General features: G+C 38.0%; 1 protein-coding gene across 1 annotated transcript in view; it reads left to right on the forward strand.

Moving 5' to 3' along the window:
* Window positions 1-19654, forward strand: part of LOC104911522 (cyclic AMP-responsive element-binding protein 5-like) — a 50586-nt gene extending 30932 nt beyond the window's left edge. Inside the window, exons 5-6 of the mRNA XM_031553939.1 lie at window positions 17698-17870; window positions 19408-19654. Coding sequence (XP_031409799.1) covers window positions 17698-17870; window positions 19408-19534 — 300 coding nt within the window. The 3' untranslated portion in view covers window positions 19535-19654. The remainder of the gene's footprint in view (window positions 1-17697; window positions 17871-19407) is intronic.
* Window positions 19655-19695: the final 41 nt, after the last annotated feature.

The raw sequence follows: 19695 nt of genomic DNA on the forward strand, positions 1-19695 counted from the left end.
TTGACTTCCCTGCCACAGCACCTTTCAGTTGGCTAAAAGTGTCCTACAGTCATTAGCTGATTAGGTCACTCGGCTCCTTCTCCACAGACGTTAAAGTAAATATGTGTGTGTGCAGTGTGGCTTGCCCTCTTATATTGAGATTTTTTTCTCCTTTTCTTCCCTCCTTTGAGGAGAGGTTTCTCTTTATTTTTTGTTTTGTTCTCTGTGCTTGCTGTTGGGACAAAAAGGCAGCTGGGTATCTTTTGGCTTCACCACTTCTCACTGAGAAGTGGTATGGCAATGGCACCTGGAAGAAAGCTGCCCCATCTGCTCATTTTATGTCTTTATCAGCAGTATTTTTTTTTCTTTGTCTCAGACCTTATTTTTTCTAGCAATGAGGAAAATAAAATATATTGCCTGTCATTCCTATTGATGGTAGAGTCTGATTTTGGAGTTATCCCTCATGTCCTAACACTGTATGGGAGAGAGGAGACAGGAAAGCATGGGTTGCTGAAGGGGGGAAAGGTGTGAAAAGAAGTACTAATCGCCAATACTTATATAAAAGACTTATTCCTGACCTGAAGCCAGGACCTGGTTAGGAAAATGGAGGGGAGCATTCACAGTGAAGAAGAGAAACAGCAACATCACTTAGATGGAGAGCTGAGAAGTATCCATCAAAATAAGAAATTGGAAGATCATAGAATCATAGATGCTTTGGGCTTCTCTGTGATACTGGTTTTCACCTGTTTCCTACTCACCAGCACTGGCACAGTTTCGCCATATTTCACAGCTGCTGCTTTCTTATAGTTCGTTTCCAAGTAGGCCTTGTTCATGGAGTGGAGCATGATCAGATTGCTGACTTTGCTGAAGGGCTGCACAATTTTTTTTTTTAATGTCCTGATCTGAAAAGCTGTTGTCCAGTAAATTGGGTGTCAGCAATTCCTCTCTCAACAGCCAGATATACAGAGCAGCCCAAAGCCTGCTGGGCACTGCAGGTGGATGATTTGGTGATGAAATTATGCCTCGTGGAGACTGAGTCAGTTTCTCCTCTTAATGTTGAATGTAGAGCTGCATCCCTTGACAAGAGCAGAGATGGAGATGTTCAGCTGATAAGAATTAGAATATTTTTCTGAAAAAGAGAGAGAAGGGATATTCTTGTTTCTGATTTCAGTTGTTTTGAAATGTATTTGATTTTCCTCATATTCTTATATCTGAGGTCTTCATATCCCATGGCATATAATATCTATGTAAGGCTTGTTTCTCTAATGACAAGTAGTTACCATAGTTCCCATTAATACTATTTTTTAGTTCCAATACAGTAAACTCATGCAGATGTGAATGCTAATATAGACATTTCAGGAAAACTAGGAAACCCATTAAGTGTATTACGCCTTTGCGCATAAGTTCTTATTGTGTGGATTATTGTTTGGCCTGAGTCTTTTTCAGGTACACTTTCCCTTTCCCAGTGCCTTTTCTTTGCTTCATCCATCCCAGCTAGTTAAATGTGTATAAAAATGCTTTTCTGAAATGAGGCCAAAGACCATCTACTTAAATAGTTCTTAAACATGTGGCTAACTTCAAGCATGTGTGTGTAGGGGCTTGTTGAATAGAGATAGTTTGCTGAATCAGGACTTCGCAAATTGCAGCCAATCTTCTGTTTTAACGCATCTTTGTTACTGCCCTGCATAAAATATAGGTAGTTATTGTTACTTGAGCTCTGTAGGTGAAGAAAGTTGCAGTTTAGTTGATGATTGTCTAAGAATAAAAATAATCTTTCAACTGTTCTTCCGTTACAACTTTCTTTTCTAAAATCCCTTCTAATAATTTTTTTCCATTCATGAAACATAATTAATTGTAATTTCATGTTGTAATTAAAAACTTATTTCTCTAGTGAAATGCTCATTAACCTGTTCCATTAAAAAATAAATTTCTTTCCACTTTCTTTTCTTGAGATTTTGTTTTCTAGCAAAACGGTACAGAGGTAGTAGTAGATATGCATTATTATTGACTAAATTAATGTAAAGCACATATCCAGTCTTCTGCATACATAAATTTTTGTTATTTCCTCAGAAAATAGTTTTAAAGAACGATAAAATTAACATCCCACTGACGTTTTCATTCACTGGCATCCTTCTGTATGCAAATGAAATAAGGATGCCTGCCCAATGTTGTTTTGGTTTATTTTCTCCGTCCAGGATCGCAGGTAGTGTGAGATGGAAAGCAGGTTCCATAAAGCAGATGCATCTGTGGGAATATGAAGGCAAGGGAAATGAGGGAAATGTTTCGAAGTGCTTCTTAGTATACTGCTAGCGATGGAGGGCTCAAACTGGCTTCCTGATGGCAGTCTGAATATAAACAAGACCAAACATTTTACTATTGTAGTTGAGTCACTTAGTACAGTGTTTCACAACAGAGTGCACTTCCCTTGTATTTATATAAGATGGTAAGACTCAAAAAATATAATTGGGCTTTCCTTCTCTTTTCTCATTGCTTTTCAATATTCACTTCCTCACATTCCATCTTCAAAACAGTTAATCCGTATCCCCTTTTTGAATAGCATTATCGTGACAACACAGCAGTGAAAAGAACCAAGGCTGCGGGACTTCTAACAATACCAGAGGAACAGGAATGCCCTGAAAAAAATGTACTCTCATCCAGCTGCCCTTCATATTGTTGTCTCCCTATCCAATTTACTAGAGAATTTCCCACTGGCTCTTGGCTCGTTCCCAAATGAGAATGTAATCTTTTAAAGATTACACTCCATAATGGAGGGACAAGGAGCTCTTTATTAACTGGGATGGGGAGTCACTTGCTATTAGGAAAGGGAGAGGGATGGACTGTAGCAGTGTTTTGTGAGCTCTGCTTTCTGCCCCTTTTTGTCTCCTCAGTGATAGGATGGCAGGTTGGGAGTGGGAAACTGCTGCAGCTGCACTGTAGAAAAATAATTGAATGTAGGTTATGATTATGGCAATTACTTTTATAATGCAGGGGATTATACATAACTATTACATTGCCAACAAGATTGAATTACCTAATACTACAGCATGTTTTGTTTTGGTTTTTGTTTTACAAAAAAAAAAAAAGAATCTCTGCTTGTTCTGAAGTTGATGCATTTAAAGACTATTGATACAGTGTAAAAGAGCCTAGAAACTAAGGAAGTTGAAGTGCTGCCTGTACAGATACTGTTTGGATCAGATCCCCATCTGTTCAATTTCAATGAGCAGCTCCAGCTAGACACCCTCATCCCCTTTTGCTGCGTAAAGCAATGTAATACTCTAGTAATTTTAAATGCTCCCTTTCTCTGCTATCAAGCAGAGAGGCTTCCACCACTTACAGTTAATTCAAAGATAATTAAAAGTTTTACTTGTAATAGAGAATTTTAAAAACTTCATGAAGGGACCACATTTTTCTCATGTGGACTCACTGAACTGATTGGAAAGCCTCAGCAGCAAATTGTTTTTACACCATACTCTCCTTTTACTATGTATTTTAAAGATGTGGTTTAATACAGAAGGTATATGTACATAATGTAATCAGTGCTAAGTCACTTTTAGCATGGAGTGAGTTTTGCTGAACCTGGTAGAGTCTACATAGTGTGATCCATCCCTGCATCCATAGAAAGGTCATAGATGAGACTTTTTCATAAGAATAGTATGGATATAGCCTTGTGCATATATCCATACTACTTGTGGTAGTATGCACTCGTGGTAGGAGTATAAGCTATGTTAATTATGCAACAAGAGCAGTTTCCCTTTGTTCACCATCTGGAAAATGAGTAGAAAATTAAATTTTGTAGACATCAGAAATATATCACGTGTTGGTCATTACCAGAAAATTAAGTGGTTTGATGGAAGATCTAATGTTCTGATTCTGAAAAGAAATGTAGGTGAACAATATTTTTCTGTATATACATTAATTTTTTGTGTTATGTCCTGAATGATAACTTTTGTTGTATACACACTTAAGTTTTTTCATATTGCTATGCCTCACAAAAATACCTATTACCACACAAAACTAGTCAATATGTTGGGAAAGATGAGGTGTACATTTATAAATCAACTCATCCTCCTTTTATTTCCTAATGATGACCTAGAGTGTGGATAACAAGTTTAAGTCAAACAGGGATGGTTAGTTTACTGTTGTTGTTGACAGAATATGGAAATCCTGAATGGCAGGCTATAACTTATTTTTTTTAAAAATATTTTTTATTTCTTCTCTTTCAGAAGAAGGAAATCTGATTCTGTGGTACTCTTGTGTTGAATCCTTTTCTCACAAACTGCAGATATGACTTGTGTCACATATGAATGGTTTGACTCCATGATGCAGACTTTCCTTTCTAACCTTACTGCTCATATAAGCTTGAAAAAGTGATCTTAGACAAAAGATGCTCTCAGTTATCTTCTGGAATGGAGAGCACTGAGCACTTTGTGTGTATTAAGAAGTTGGTATTTTCAGGTGGTTTCATAATTTTCTTGCAGTCTCTATGCTCACAAGCATAGGTTCTCTAACTGTGAAACATCTCTGTGGGTATCTTTTCATTCCCTCCCTTGACTTAGATCACTTCTGTACACAGTCCTAAGGGCCTTTTATGTTTGTTGCTTTGCACTAAATACCCCCTGGTAAGAACAGTTGCACAAGTAATCAGATTCTTTTCTTACGTCCCTTACATCCAGGCAACTTGGGAAGTCTTTGGTTGTTGTCTTCTTTTAGAAGGAAGATGAAGAACCAAAGGACAGTATGGGCTTAATGGCAGATACACAATATGATAATGCTAAATATAGTGACATATGGGCCCAACAAGCAAACGCTGCCATATACGGACTGTGCAGAGGGAATTATAACCAATGGGGGGAGTGGCCCAGATGTCTGAGGGCCATACTTCACTCTGACCGAGTAGTTTCACTAGTTCTTGCTCTTCATTGGCTTTCCTGACCTCTGTGTACCATGTGCTTAAGCACCTTCTTAAAAGTACTTATCAGAATATGGGGAGGGCATTAAAGACAAGCTGTAGTGCAGTGTGAGCTATTGGAAATTGTACAGTCAGTAATACAGATTTCTATGCACTTCTATATATGTCCAATTACTGTTAATGGTAAAACAGTAACACTTGAGTGTGGTGGGGGGGGGCTTTTTTGTGCTTACCTTGTATTTAACTGCCATAAAGATACAGGTGTAAAGTTTTTCAAGTTATATGAGAGGCATTCTAATGCAACCTAAAGATACTAGTATGTTCAGGAACTCTTAGAGAACAGTTTGGGTGATTTTCATGATGATACGGATCTTAGAAAATAAACTGAATTGAAAGAAATTATTTTTCTTTCTTTTCTGCAGTCACCTTACTGAGGTTATTTTGGGGGCCAGAAGGAAATTTCTGTAAGAACTTCTCAGAAGATATGTTTGGAGGCTTTTCTGCTCTCCTGTTGAGCTGCAATTTCACTGTAATTTTTTTTTTTAACACTTTCAATTTTTTTTGTTTTTGCATGTAAGTTTCTATGTAGTTACTGTTAAAATGAGCTTTAAAACCACAACTGCAACTTTTATTTACTAAAATATATCTTTCAGTTTAGTCTGGCCTAAGACTGTGCACATCTGGGATAAAATAGCCCAAAAAGTTAGCTTCTTTTTTTTCTTTGAAGTGCAACTGGTACTGCAAATAGTCTTAGCTTGCCATAAATATGAAGGAGAATGTGTTTGCTTAAACCATCAATACACAGGGAGAAAAGCATGTAAGGGTCAATTACTATGGTTTACTTGATGGACAATAGTTTATTAAATTGCTGTGACACAATTGTTTTCAATAATATGTTTATCAAGTCAAATCGAAACATGTTGGGAAAACTTCTGATCTTGCCAGCAGTTAAAAGAACCAGATCTCATGAGTCTTTCTCGTGATGCAATACGGACTATAAAGTATTTGTGTGAAGTATGGTATTTGCTGCCTGCCTCTAGAAGACCGATGTTGTGATTCCATCTTTAAATAATACTGTAGTGCACAAAACTCCTAAATTATGAGCCTTATTTTTATGTTGAATGTTTTCAGCTGAATGATCTTTTTGTTGCTTTGAAAACAATACTTATTTTTGTAATACATGGATATAACTTAGAAAACATATTGCAGTTCCTTTCAATGATTTTGTTGCTTGATGTAGTGACATGGCACTAGTGTCTAGCAAGCGAATCCATTCCTGTGGTGTTTTCAAAAGCATATGAGAAACCATATGTTTTCATAGGAAAACAGCTGTTACCAAGCATATGCTTTCTTAGATAGAGTGACAGTTATTAAAAGAGCAAGATATGGCCATGACTGTCTTTTAAGTTGAATAAAGCTGGTGGGAACTGTTGCTTTGAATGTGCAGTGGTGCTGCTTGTAGATATTGCCATGTAGAGTTGTAACTGGAAGGAGAAAGAGAGATTAATGTTTGTAGTCTGCAGCTTGGAAGAGACAATATAAATCTCTGTCCTGCTTTGAGCTGTGAATGCCTCTGTAGGAGTTATAGTAACAGACAAATTAGCATAATGTAATTGGTTGGCAAGGTCAGCCCCTCTCTAAGAGCATTAGTAATGTTTACTGCAAGAAGAAACATACCAAGTATTGTAGGGTAGTGTGTTGTCTGTCCTTTTTGAAGGAAGAATAATCATTTTGGATTCCCTACATCACAGATTCTAATAATATCTTATTAGAATTCAGACTATCATATTTCTGCCTTAAAGCAAATATTCTAGAAGAACAATATTCTCTACTATCACACAATTTTTTATTCATTTTTTTAACTTTGAACTTTGAGTTTACGTCTCTCTTATTTCTCTCTGTAATGAATAGGTTTTCTTTGAATGATTAACTTACGCATCGCTGACAATACTTAATAAATCTTACTGGGAGGGTTAAAGTTTCTGGGCTTATTGTGTGAGACATAATTCTTAAATATGGATAAACTTACTGACTTTTTTGTTGGTATTTTTTGAAAGCATGAAACTGTGTAGAATTCTGGGCCAATTCGAGTAATCCAACCTCACGTGTTTCAGCTTTGCAATCACTTTCACAATTGCATGTCAGAAACATGAGTTGGTGCCCCTTTTTAGAGGAGACCTTGTGCTGAGTCACAGGTAGAATTGACTTTTAAGCTTTTTGATCTTGAATCTGATAATTTGTGCCAAGTATTTGAGAAGAATTTAAGTATTCAGTTGTAAGATATTTGGGAAATGACTCTTGCAGTATCACATAGGGGTTGCGTTACCTTTTTCTGTATGCTTATTGCTGGGAATGCTGAAGGCTATTATATTTACATGCAATGTTCAGGTTAAGTTTTTAAAATACTGTCTGTGATGAGGCTTTGTACCAATTTTCCTAGAGAGCTGATAGACAGTCTAAAACATGCACAGTATCACCTTCAGAGTGCTGTCTTACTAGAAAACCTACTTCCTTATGCTCAGACAATGGAACCAAATGGATTTCCAGAGAATAGTCCTTTCTGTGGTCTTCTGATGGTGAAGAAAAATCTAGCAGCAATTCCTAGACTCCACAGCAGTTATGCTTTGTGCCCCGTGTAGTGATAACTTCTAATCTTACTTTGGTTAAGTGGGTTTACAATGAGTAGGCTTGTTACTGTGTTCTAGGGTAAGATGTTCTTTAATGCCAGCACATTCTTATCTAGCCACTTGTAAGAATGAGATTTTGGTGCTTCTTATTCCCTCTGTCCTTCAACTTTCAGCTCTTGAGTAGCTTCAGTTGTAGACGTACCACTGACATTCTCTTTATAGGCAAAAGCCATTGTGTGGAGAAAAGCGTTCAGGAAAAATAATGTTTCTATGTGTGTGCACTACTTGCTCTTCAAGGATGAATTCTTGCCCCATTTCTTTCATGGCTCAGCTGAAACTCCTGCTTTCCATCGTTTAAAGTAAGTTTTCCCTCCTTGCACAATGCTGTCTGTCCAGCTGGACTGCATCATTACAAGTGGGCCAATTACATAGGAAAGGAAAGGAAGATGAGCATTCTGGCTCCTCAGGTAGAATGAAGCCTCACCAAAGCATTTCAGAAGTGTGTGATTCTCTGAAGTTAATTGTAATTACATAATTTCCCCAGGATGGCTCCACACTGCATTTAATTAATGTGACTGGAAGCGTGTACAACTGGATGATTGTCTGGTAGCATTATCAAATATAGTGCTGCTTGTTTGTTTTCTCTGTTTACTCCAGTCAGAAGAGAAGCTAAGCAAAATGTGTCCTACTTTGAGGTTTCTCTCCCTCCACTACCACCACCATGTAATCTCAGTAAGATTTTTTTTAGTCTAGAGGACTTGTGATTTTTAGTGCCCAGATTTGGAAGTAGAACCAGAATTACTTAAATTGGACACAATTTTCTGCAGATGATCTCTCCTCTATAGAATAGATCTTGCAATGCTATCTGGATTTAAGCATGCAACATTTTTTAAATGTCATTCTCCGTTTTCCTGTTTCTAATCACCAAAGAACTGTTGTTTATTTTTGCTGTTTTGCTTAGGTATTGGTGTCTGGGTTATGATCTTATCATTTCTGTGATGTTGGAATTCAAATGCATTCTGCTCTGAATTTTGGGGAGCTGTGTGTACTTGTTTCTTTCCTCCTCAAAATCCCTTCCATTCTGCAGCTGCTCTATTATTTTGCCTTTCTAGGAATACTGTGTGGTCTCTAAAAACTATTCACTTGTCACTTCCAAGCACTCTCTAGGTGAAGATACTCATCTGGTTTTAGATGTAAGGCAGAGGAATATGAAGTAATTTGAAGTTATGCAGAAATTCTTGTAGAATGAGAAAGATGGCTCTGCGGTTCCCAGTGTACCTGACCTGCAGAGCACCTTTGGAGCCCGAAGAGTTGCATTTCTGATCTCTTTCTCTTGGCCTGAGAAGATTTCCAGCTGCACACCACCTTGGTCACCAAGTTTACTTGCTGTAACTCCTCTTTCAACAATCCCTGCAAGCTGTAACTTTCAGACCAAAGTTGCACACCTTTGTGGACAGTAAACCCTGCTGTTTCCAGGATCCTTGTTAGTTTCTTGCTCTTCTGCTCTTGTTGGTTGTTTATCATGTCTGTCTGCAGCTACAGAAGGTAACTGCCTGAACTGCTTCCAAATAATGAGCCTGATTCTCTAAATCTTTCAGGCCAAGATCTAGACTGCGCTGGTTCTCATCTCCTGAAATGTCAGCCTAAAGTTGATTGAAGTAGTTGTGGATGCCACAAAATGCATGCTTGCCTTTAACTCCCAGAAGGTTTGATGCATTAACTTGGTTAACTTGGCTTGATGCTTTGGTGTTTCTTGTATAATTTGCACTGATCAAAACTATTTGCTTCCTACCAGTTCATTTGCCAACTCAAACCACTGGTAGGACCTGTGACACATTTTATGAAGCAGATGCTCTGTCTGGATGTTTTTTGATACCACCATTGACCTTGATTCCTGGGCCTTTCCTCGTAGTTTGTGTTAGTCTCTATGTAGAACTAGCCAGCCAGGCCCAACATAACTGTTGCAGCGGATGTGAGTTAAAAGAATATTTTGGACGTGTATTTTATTACCAAGGTAGCAGCATTTCCACTTGACTTCTTAGCAAAAAAGTTAAGCCTGCTAGTTTTCTGCTTGAAACTGCCTGAATGGAAAATCACTGGCTGTTTTGTTGCTACCATCCTTGCTCTCCTTTACCAAGCGCTCTATCTAAAAAAAATGTTCTAGTTATTGAATGCAGTCAAGCAGCCACTGCTGTAACTCATGCATGATGCCAATAATTTATGCCAGTGAAATCAATGATGAGAATTTCAAAGAAGCTTTAAATAAAATATAACAAATTTAAATGCCAAAGTGCTGTCTCTGGGAATTTGCTATTAACAGATTATAAATGGTTTGCATAATGTTGAAAAGCCTAGCGCATTCAGTTAGTGTTATCAAAGGCTTGTTTAAAGCAGTTGCTGGAGGACTGCCGCCCTCCCCCTCAGCTTTCTGTTTCATGATGGATAAAAACAAAACTCCTTACAATAAAGGAAAGCCAGGTTTCAACTACCCTCTGACTGGCCTCCAAATCTGGCAGCTGCTTTTGGGTGTCTAATTGCCTCTCCTTCAAAACTTGACATGCACCTACTTTGAGAAAGTTCTTTGAGTACCTATTTTATATGTGCATTGTCTCCAATTTACAAAAATTAAATGATAAATCTGAATTATAATACTGTTACTGACTTTTGTTTTTCCTTAAAAACAAACAAACAAACCACAAAACACCACCACCACCAAAACAATTTCCTTCTTTTCTGAATCCATGGTCAAGTATTAGATATAGAAAAATTGTGTAAAGTAGTGGATAAAACATTTGACTGGGAGAAAGAGCCCTTCCATTGACTCCTGAGTTTTGGCTGCACATATCGCTTTTTCCTCATTTCTCTTTCTTTGCTCTTTCTCCGGACTCTAAGGCTTGTGTCCAAGTATAGCCCACCAATATGTCCATACAGATTTCCACACAATTAGGCCTTAATTTCAGTTGAGGCCTCTAGGAATTGCACCTCGTAAGTGTACTAGCAAATCTCTCTTACTTTCAAAGTTTCTTACTAGTCCTTCTCCATTTGAATTCATGGCAAGCTCACTTGTTTACAGCAATCTAATGGGACCGTAATTGGGTCCCCAAGATAACATTACAGATATAAGCCAATTTTTCCTAAGACAAAGTTCTGTGGAGAATGTATTTGCTTCTAAACATACTTTTTATGAAAAGGTTTGCTGTTCTGTATTTCTTGGTGTTCCGTCTGCTCTAGAGAGTATGTTTGAGAAAACTAGCTCCAGCATGGCATATAATGTTTCATTAGCAGGCATAACTTTGTTTATTTGTTTTTTAAAATTGTATTTAGAAAAGGAAATCAGTTTGCACCACTGGCATGCTGCCAAGTTCCTGTTTATAAAAGTCACAATAGGCAACCTGGAAGAAACAAAATAGTCAGTTTATGGCTTTTGCATAAAGTATGACGGAAACTACATGGGGCTAAGCAGACAGTTGTGATTCACCTACTTTGCAACCTTCCAGTTAGCAGGATGGGCTGTATTGTTAGCAGTGCAAAAAGCCTCAAGTGACCCAAATGAGGCTATAGGCACTTAGTGTTACTACGTTTATTTGAACAGAAGCAGCTCTTTGTGCTATAATGCTTAAATTGCTATCTTGGGCAAGTAATTGTATCTGAAACGAGCAACCCTGAGGAAAATGCAAGATATTTGTAGGAAACTTCAAGACATAAGCATGCAATCTGATGTCATCTTTTCCCACAGAGAATCTATTTTCTTTCAAACTCTGGTGACACCAGTCTTCCAAAATTTCCTTCTCCCTTAAAATATGTTCATTGCATTTCCTTTATATCACATTTTTTTTCTTTCCTCTGAATAGTTTATCATGGATACATCTGGTACACACCACATATTGCTTGCTGTGTGTGTAAAGAAGGCCTGGTGTGTCAAAAACACAGCCTGAAACAGTCATGATGAAGAGGGCATGAGGAGGATAGTGGGGGAAGAGGGGAGGGAATCCTGGAAGACAAGGGTCATCTTTCAGTATTCATTTCTTCTGGTAATTAGAGGGCACCACTGAATGTCTGTAATTAGATCATGTCACAAAAATTAAGATAAAAGACCAAAAATTCTAGAGCCCCTGCATTTTGTTCATAATATCAGAGGACTCAGAGCGTTTGTTTAAATTGGCAGTCAAAGTGGTGGACAGGCAGGGAGGCTTAACAAGACCCTGCAAGAAGTTCATATGCATTTTCCTCAGAAGGTGGAAGGAAGAGAGCAGAGGAGGTGACTGTGCGCTTCAGGTACTGAGGGGCAGAGGCAAAGTGGAAAGGCACATCAGAGATCAGCTGCATTGCATTAACTTTGTGCAGGGCTGTCACTCGCGAGGCAATGGTCTTAAGGTGTAGTGCTTACACGGGCCCTGTGGACTTCAAGGCATGGTGATGACTGCCGCAGCCTTGAGATGGCTTGGCTTAGCACTTCATAGCCTGTCCTGCATCTTGTGCCGTGCTTCTCAGCAGCACTGCGTAGTTTGCTGGGGATTAATGGGCTGAGATAGCATTTGAATCACTTAGTGTATCTCAGAACGCCTTGCTGATAACGTAACAGCTATTACAAGAAAATAGGATAAAAAGAGTGAAACGGTTGCTTATAAAGGTTTTTGCTTGTTTGTTTTTGTGCCTCTTTAGTAGCAACCATCATGTCTGGATTAGAGAATAACTCAAAAGAAAAAAGTTTCCCTGCGTTTTTGAGTGTAGATATTTAGGATAAAATTTTACAAAATTATCTACTAATGCTTCAAAATACCAAAGACCATTTTTAAAAAAGGACTTGGGCTGCCTGAGTCCATAGATGCCTTTAGAAATGTTATCTTTGTTGTCAGGAAATTCTAGCCACGGTGCTCTAAAGCAGTATGTGGGCAGCGTTTAAACTCTGGCCTGTGAACTGCTGGTGGTCGCAAAGCTGTGGTAAGTCATCTGCAGCTGCTCTGTGGAGTCATCTTGCCTTAATTACACAATTTATGATAAGAGTATAGAGTGGTCTGTGAGAAATTCAGAGGGTTGACAGAGGTCTCTGATCCAAAAAATTGGAATCCAGCGGCAGAGACTGATAAGTACAGATTCAAAGCTTTGTGATTTCAGGGAGAGCAATGTTTCCCTTTTTTCCCCATCTGCCTGTCATTACTTGTCATTTTTGAGTAAAGAGTTTAATTTTTCTTTAAATTTTTTACCCCTAAGGAGATCAGCCTGATAACATTTGACTGAGCAGTGCTCGGGGTTACTCTCAGTGCTCCTGCCCTCTGCGTCCCTGCACTGAGGGGCAGCGAGCTGTGTTCAGTGTGGGGGGAAGCAGCAGCCAAAAGAGACCTGGGGGCGGAGAAGAGTTCTTCTGCATGTCATGCCTGCTTTATTTTTGTTTGTTTGTTTTAAATATGCCATTTCTATCAGGTAGCTGCTGCGTGAGTATTTGCCTGCCTTTGAAGTGTTTTGAGAAGTAGATCCTTTGGCATGTGTCACCCTCATTCAGTGACTTCATGCCTCTCACTAAGTGGGGAAGTTAAATGGATTTTAGTAGTCTGCGATAAGATCTTCTTAGTGCTTTGTCTCTGTGCTTAGTGTTATTACACAGCATTTTCCAATAGTTCTTTTCTGTGTCCTTTCCCTGTCTTCGTGCTTTTTCTCCTTCAAGTCATACAGATGTTACAGTTTAAAAAAAGAATAAGTATTGCATTTCATTCTCCAGCAAGCTTCCTCTCACTCATCTCTTGCACAGTGATCCTTCTTTTTTTATATTTACATCTTTGTAATACATTTTTTCCCCCTCTCTATAATACTTCAACTGCTTTAGCAACCTGAATTTTTTTTAACCTTGTTTTTTTTTTTTTTTTTCTCCCAGATCCTCTGGGACACCTCTATTGGTGTTATGTGGGCAATGTGCTTAGTTTTATACTTGGGATGATTGGGATACTGCGTGTTAGTAGCAAATTAAATAGTTAAATAGTTGTGATGAACTGGTGTGAGGATGTTTTCCATTCATATTGATTTGAATAGTGAGAAAATTCTTTGGTGCTGTTTCTGGGAAGATTTGGTAACGTTTTTTTTGGGATGATCTTTCTCTTTTGTCAGGATAGAATTCATAAAGGATCATTAATCTTGACAAGAGTCTCTATATGATTAAAGTAATTTTGAAACGAGCTGTTATTTCCCATATTCAGCCTATTATTTTCTTTATTACTAGCTCATAAATTTGATTCTATTTCTCTTGAATAATTTGAATAATATTTAAAGTTGCTGTTTGGGAAAGCAGAGGTAAATGATTTTTTTCAAAAAAAGAGCAAAAAGATGCTTTTGTCTTTATTTAGATCAATTGGATTATTTCTCTTTTTCTTTCTGCAGCAAATACCTTCTGACTTAAGAATTTTTATAATAGTCTGGAAAATGGGCTTTATGTATTATTGTTTTTAGGTCACAGATCTATTGATCTGAGAACTCTTAAAACAAACATGAATGACTTATCAGTTTGTATCAAAGTGGTATTTATAACTTTCATTAAACTTCATTAAGAAAGAATCATAGGAGAATATAAGGTAGCTTCAGAAACTAGCTCTGGTAGTTTAAAAGCACAACAAACAGTCTGAAACTCAGAATATTCCAATGGATAGTAACAGGTTGATCCATTTTGTTAATCCCGTGCCTTCAGGAGATGGGGGTGATGCTGTAAAATGGGTGGATGTTTCTCTGGAAGAGACGGGGTTCAGCAGAAATGGTGACTGGCCAGAGCCATGGGGTGTATTTTGCCTGTGTCTACAGAGCCATCATTTGTCTGCTGTGCTTGCCAACAGGGCGTGTGTTCTTGCGGAGTGATGTGTAATTCTCTCCGTGAGCACATGGAAGCATGACTTTAAGAAGTTTTTATACCTTAAAAAAAAAAAAAAAAAAAGCATTGCCTATCCAAAGTTAAATGGTTGCATGTGGGAGAAAAATGCTTAAATGTTCTCTTGATTGAAGCTAAAAGGAGAAATACTCTCAAAGTGGTGAGAAGTTAAGCTGATGATGATCTATTTCTTTTCCTCTTGCAGTTGGAAAGGTTGAGAATGAATACATCTAAGCAGTTTGTGGATATCTTTTTTTTTTTTTCACATTATTTATTTTAACTTGAATGTTAAATACTGCTGGAGAGCATAGCATAGACACACTGGCAAAGGGAGCATTTCTATAAAAGTTCTTTAGTGTCATAATCCTAGTTTCTGCTACAGCGGGAGTGGCTGGGAACTTTGGTGTGGTATGAAGCTTAGTCCTAGAGGAAATAAATTCCCAGCTTCTGTCATTAGTAGCCTGTTCCTTATACGAACACTTCAGGCCTCTTGTAATAAAATGAATAATAGTAGTAAGCCCATACGACCTCTTCTAGGACAGTTGTGAAGGCCTTTGAGAAAACTCCAAATGTCATATTCTGAGTATGCACAGGTCTCAGGAGTGTTAAAAGCAGAAGGAAAGCTCTGTGTCACGACTCCTGTTGACAGTTCCTCCTGGTGTGATGGGAGCTCCCCACCTTGTAGGAGCTCATCTTAACCATCATTTCAAGAGCTGGAAGAGAATGAAAAGGGCAGTTAAAGTGACAGGTAATTCATGGATATCTGGTGGAAGAGTATGTAGAACTCCTTAGAAGTAGAAGCAGTCTACTCAAATAACTGTTTAACTTTGATGGTTTCTGTTTCAGTCAATGCTGCTGAAGGTAAACCTTCTTTTATAAGAGCCAAAAGTCATGCCTGGACTACAACATCCATATCCTCTCAGAACTCATGTGATGCAGAAGACTGTTTCAAGAATTTTGAAGGTCATCTGCATCACGTGTGCAATGGTTTGATGTGCTGGTGACCTAGTGTCATTCTGTATGTTGCGATCCATGTGATCAAATCAGACAGGCTTAGGGTCAGAGCTGCTGTGCATTATCTTCCTGCCATCTTTCAGAGTGTAGGCCTTGTCATTTAGATACGAACTTGCTTGAACTTCTTTGCAAATTTACAAGCATCTCACCAATGTAAATTGTTCTGAGTTTCCAAATCCCTCTCCTGTGAATGCAAGAGTCATGCGAAGTTTGACATTTTGTTAGGAAAACCTAGGCTTTCCTTTGGCAACTCTGTATATACTAAGTATAGTTCCTACCCAGCAACAGCACTTGCATTACTAAGAAGAATGGACGTATGAATGCACTGACAAGCTTTCGCTTTGTTTTTTCTTCCCAAGTTCAGCCTACTTGCTGAAGAAATAGTATATTGGAATTGGCTAAATTTTTGAGGTAGCATCACAAGTATATGCTTGTAAGCCAGCAATTATAATGCTTTGTGTTCAAAAGTTCTTATACCTTTGTAACTCTTTTGAGGGCTCTGAAATCATAGGCAAAACAGGTAAAAATAAGGAAAAGAAAATGGGAACACTGAATCTAGGAACTTGGGAATGTGAAATTAAATCTTTAAATTCTGCCAGTTTTGAATCCTGACATAGATGTGGCTGTGATTCATTTTGTTTTGGCTTCCGCCCCCGCCTCCCCCCCCAGTCAGAAAACACAAATCCATTGAAGAAGAGACATTTTTATAGGAATGTGCTAGGTCAAGGGGAACTTATTTTGGAAAAGATTCAATATATTGAAGTTATTACTACCTGATGGTCATAATATATTACTGGACTATGAAAAACTGCAGTTAAAGTCCTTGGTCTGAATTCCTCTTGCAATCCATGCTCCAAAGTGAATACTGGCTATTCTCCTGCTGGACCTGATTCATATTGTGTAAATTATTTACAAGAACAAGAGCTCAGATAGGTGAGTAATCTAGCTGTAGGCAGTCCCTCTGCTTTTTTATTTAAGATCAAACAGCCAATCCATCAATAAATCAACCTATCTATTTATCTAAAAATGAATTGGGAGATAGGAGGATGACAACCATGGACTTCCATGTGTAGATCCTTTATTTATTGTCTCCTTTTCCATGAAGAATGTCATTTAAAGGGCTTGCTCTTGTTTTGGTTCAAAATCCAATCTTTTGTTTAGGTATGGAAATCAATATATTGTTTATCTTGCTTGTCCCCCACATTTGAGCAGAGATTTGAGTTTCATTTTTCACCAGCTTTTTCTATCACTATCTTGTGTTTTGCATATTTCCAAAACACATTGTGTCTCAAATTGGAATTCTGAATGAAATTTAACATTCGTTTTCAATCCCGATTATTGCAGTGGTCAAGAAGTGAGCCTTGGTGGCAGAGTGTGAGTGTAGAGATGTGTTGTTGTTTTTTTTTTCCCTTATCCTCAGCCTTGCATTAGGTGGCAATGGAAAGTTTCTTTTCTTCTTACTGCTAGAAGTCTACATGTTGATACCCAATAGGAAAAAAAAAGCCATTAATATTGCTGTATTTTTCATATGCATGCACTGTGGGTTATCTCTGGCTTGAGATTTTTGTTTGTTTTTAAATGCAGGCCAAGTCAAACCCTGCGGTTTAGCAACAGTGTGTATTGTGTATGTAGGGATAATAAAAGACAAGTTTCATTCCAGTGTTCCTTCCCTAGTATCATTCTGTTCTCCTGTGGCTTGTTCACTTTGTAGATATGAATTATCTGTGATTTTTTTTTCCTAAGAACTTTTGAAGAGCTCCAAGCTACCTGAAGCAAAGGTTACACATCTGAAAATACAGTGCTATTATTGTAGACCTTTGGAATATTATTGCTCTACAAAATATACGTAGGCTATTAGAAATGGCTGTTTCATGATATACCACATACTGCTTGTTACTTCAGGACTATAAAGCTTGATCTGCTTGTCAGTCTAAGCAGACCTAGTACACAGTAAACAACCCACACAGTAAATCAAAGTGCCACGCACTCACCACAGAAGTCATTTTCAAACAAAACATATATCACATTCAGTCAAAAGAATGTGTGTTAAATGTCCCCATTATAAAACATAAGTCAAAATCACAGAAGAGTGATTAGTCAACTTGCAGGTATTTTTCCATTTATATTGCCCAGCAAAAGTAAATATTATTTTTCATTTCTTCATAGTTGTTTATTACAAAAATATGTATTGATTCGGGATTTGCTAGAAGTCAATAACTTTTCATATTGTCGATGCTTTCAGATTTCTAGTTGTTGCCTGATAGGATTCACAAACAATATACATTTTTGTCTGTAATCTCCTTTTTTCCTCCCTTTCACAGAATATCTCCATGCATAACGCAGTTGGAGGAGCAATGGCAGGACCTGGATCTCACCAGCTGACAAATACAAGGATGCCGAACCATGACACCAGTGTTGTGATTCAACAAGCCATGCCATCTCCACAGTCCAGTTCTGTCATTACACAAGCACCTTCCACAAATCGACAGATTGGGTAAGTCTGTTACCTTTTCATTTCTCTATTCTTCTGGATCCAGCATTTGCATGCAGTACAAGATGTTGTCCTATTGGTTTTGCACTTGATTCTGCCAGCATGCAGCAAGAGTCACTTTAATATACGTTCGTGTGGGAAAACAGCCATACCACGACTCTACTACAGACCTGTCACTTTGGTTCAGCAGGGGCAGAGTGCTGTACTGTAGGAATGTCCTACTTTCTCTTCTAAAAAAAAATACTAAAAATCTGCTTACAGTCAAAGTTCCTGTTCCTATAACTGTTCTGGGCAGGCAGATGCAAAATTTCTGAAGCTGATCATTCCACTTTTTTCAGCAGGAGTTCTGGGTGTAGGTACTTGGTGTATATGAAGAGGGGTATCAGGAAAAAAACAAGTTCACTAGGATAAACAGAGTTTGGCACAAAGACCTCTGAGCAGTTTGTAACTATGGATCTGAATTTATTCTCTCAGATTGACAGTATGGATGCTCACAGTATTGGCTTGAATGTCTACTTCCAGCAGACATGAGGTCTTCGTAAATCATAACTCATTTTTAATTATACAGAAACTGCCCACTTTGAGGGTATGGGTTTTTTTTGTCACACAATTCTACAAATTTAGACTTTTTTTATGCATGAAAATATTATACAAAGATAAATCAGTGGACTGAGAATGAAGCAGCAGTCTAGATTCATTAACTGTCATTTGTAACTTGGTCACATCCATTATATGATAAGTGCAAAAGCAGTCTCCATCCCTAGTCATTGTCTAAATAATTGATGAGCAACTTGCTGTTTCTTTGGAGTAAGACTGACAAGTGAAATCCTGGCATTGAAATCTCAAAGTCCAGTTATTCTTTAATTTTCTTTCAAGATTCTCTGTGGCTAGTGCAGAATATAGACTTCAGGCTTTTCATTTCTCAGTGCCCCGGTGGCAGGGATTGCTGTGGCACTGACTGCTCCAGAAGTGTTACACACACAACAACATTCCCATCCACAATTCCAGTTTGCCAGTACTCTTGGCAAGGCTCCTTTACTTCCCCTTTTCCTATTTCAGGATTTGGTTATTATTACAGAAATCAGTTAGTATGGGTGTAGTAAAAATATCTGACAGCTCTGCCTTCATACATATTATGTATCAACAAAACACTGTGTTCAGTACAATAGTTTCACTTGTGGAACCATAAGTTTTTATCTTACACGTGTCCCGCTCTGTTTGAAGATGGGCTGACAGAAGGGAGGAGTAAGGAACAGTTTATTTTCCAGTTTTAGAAAGAAAAACAGCTAATTCCATTATCTGCTTAAGGTTGATAAAGCTGTTGTTCTAATTCTGAATTAATAGGTCTAGTGGTAATAATGATCCTAATTAAAAACAAAAACAAGAATAAAACCCAACCAATTTTTAATACTCAGTAATGAGGTGTTTTATATGAGACTTTGTTTGGCTTCCAAACAGTTGTTTCTATATAATGAGGAAAAAAACTGCATGTGGTTTTGCAAGACCCTGCCAGTCAGGTTTTCGGATTGCATTGTTTCAGGGCCATGGTGATTAAAATCTCCAGAGTTGGAAGGATTGAGGATAAAAAGGTCTGTTTCCTAGTCACTGGTGAGTGTCTCGTTTGGGAAACTTTTGTCATGACATATCTTAATTCTCCATGTGACTGATTCCCACAAATGTTTCCAAACTCTGAGTCTAAAGCTGCTCTATTAGGAGACAGTGGTCAGTGTTTAGTCTCTGTGTGAGCTGGTGTGTGAATGAGACTTACAGTATGACCTCCAGCACACTCCCTTCCCCATTCTTCCCTCTTCCTAGGAGGCTTTTTTTT

This window comes from Meleagris gallopavo, chromosome 6, assembly GCF_000146605.3.
Source record: "Meleagris gallopavo isolate NT-WF06-2002-E0010 breed Aviagen turkey brand Nicholas breeding stock chromosome 6, Turkey_5.1, whole genome shotgun sequence".
Taxonomy (NCBI): Eukaryota; Metazoa; Chordata; class Aves; order Galliformes; family Phasianidae; genus Meleagris; species Meleagris gallopavo.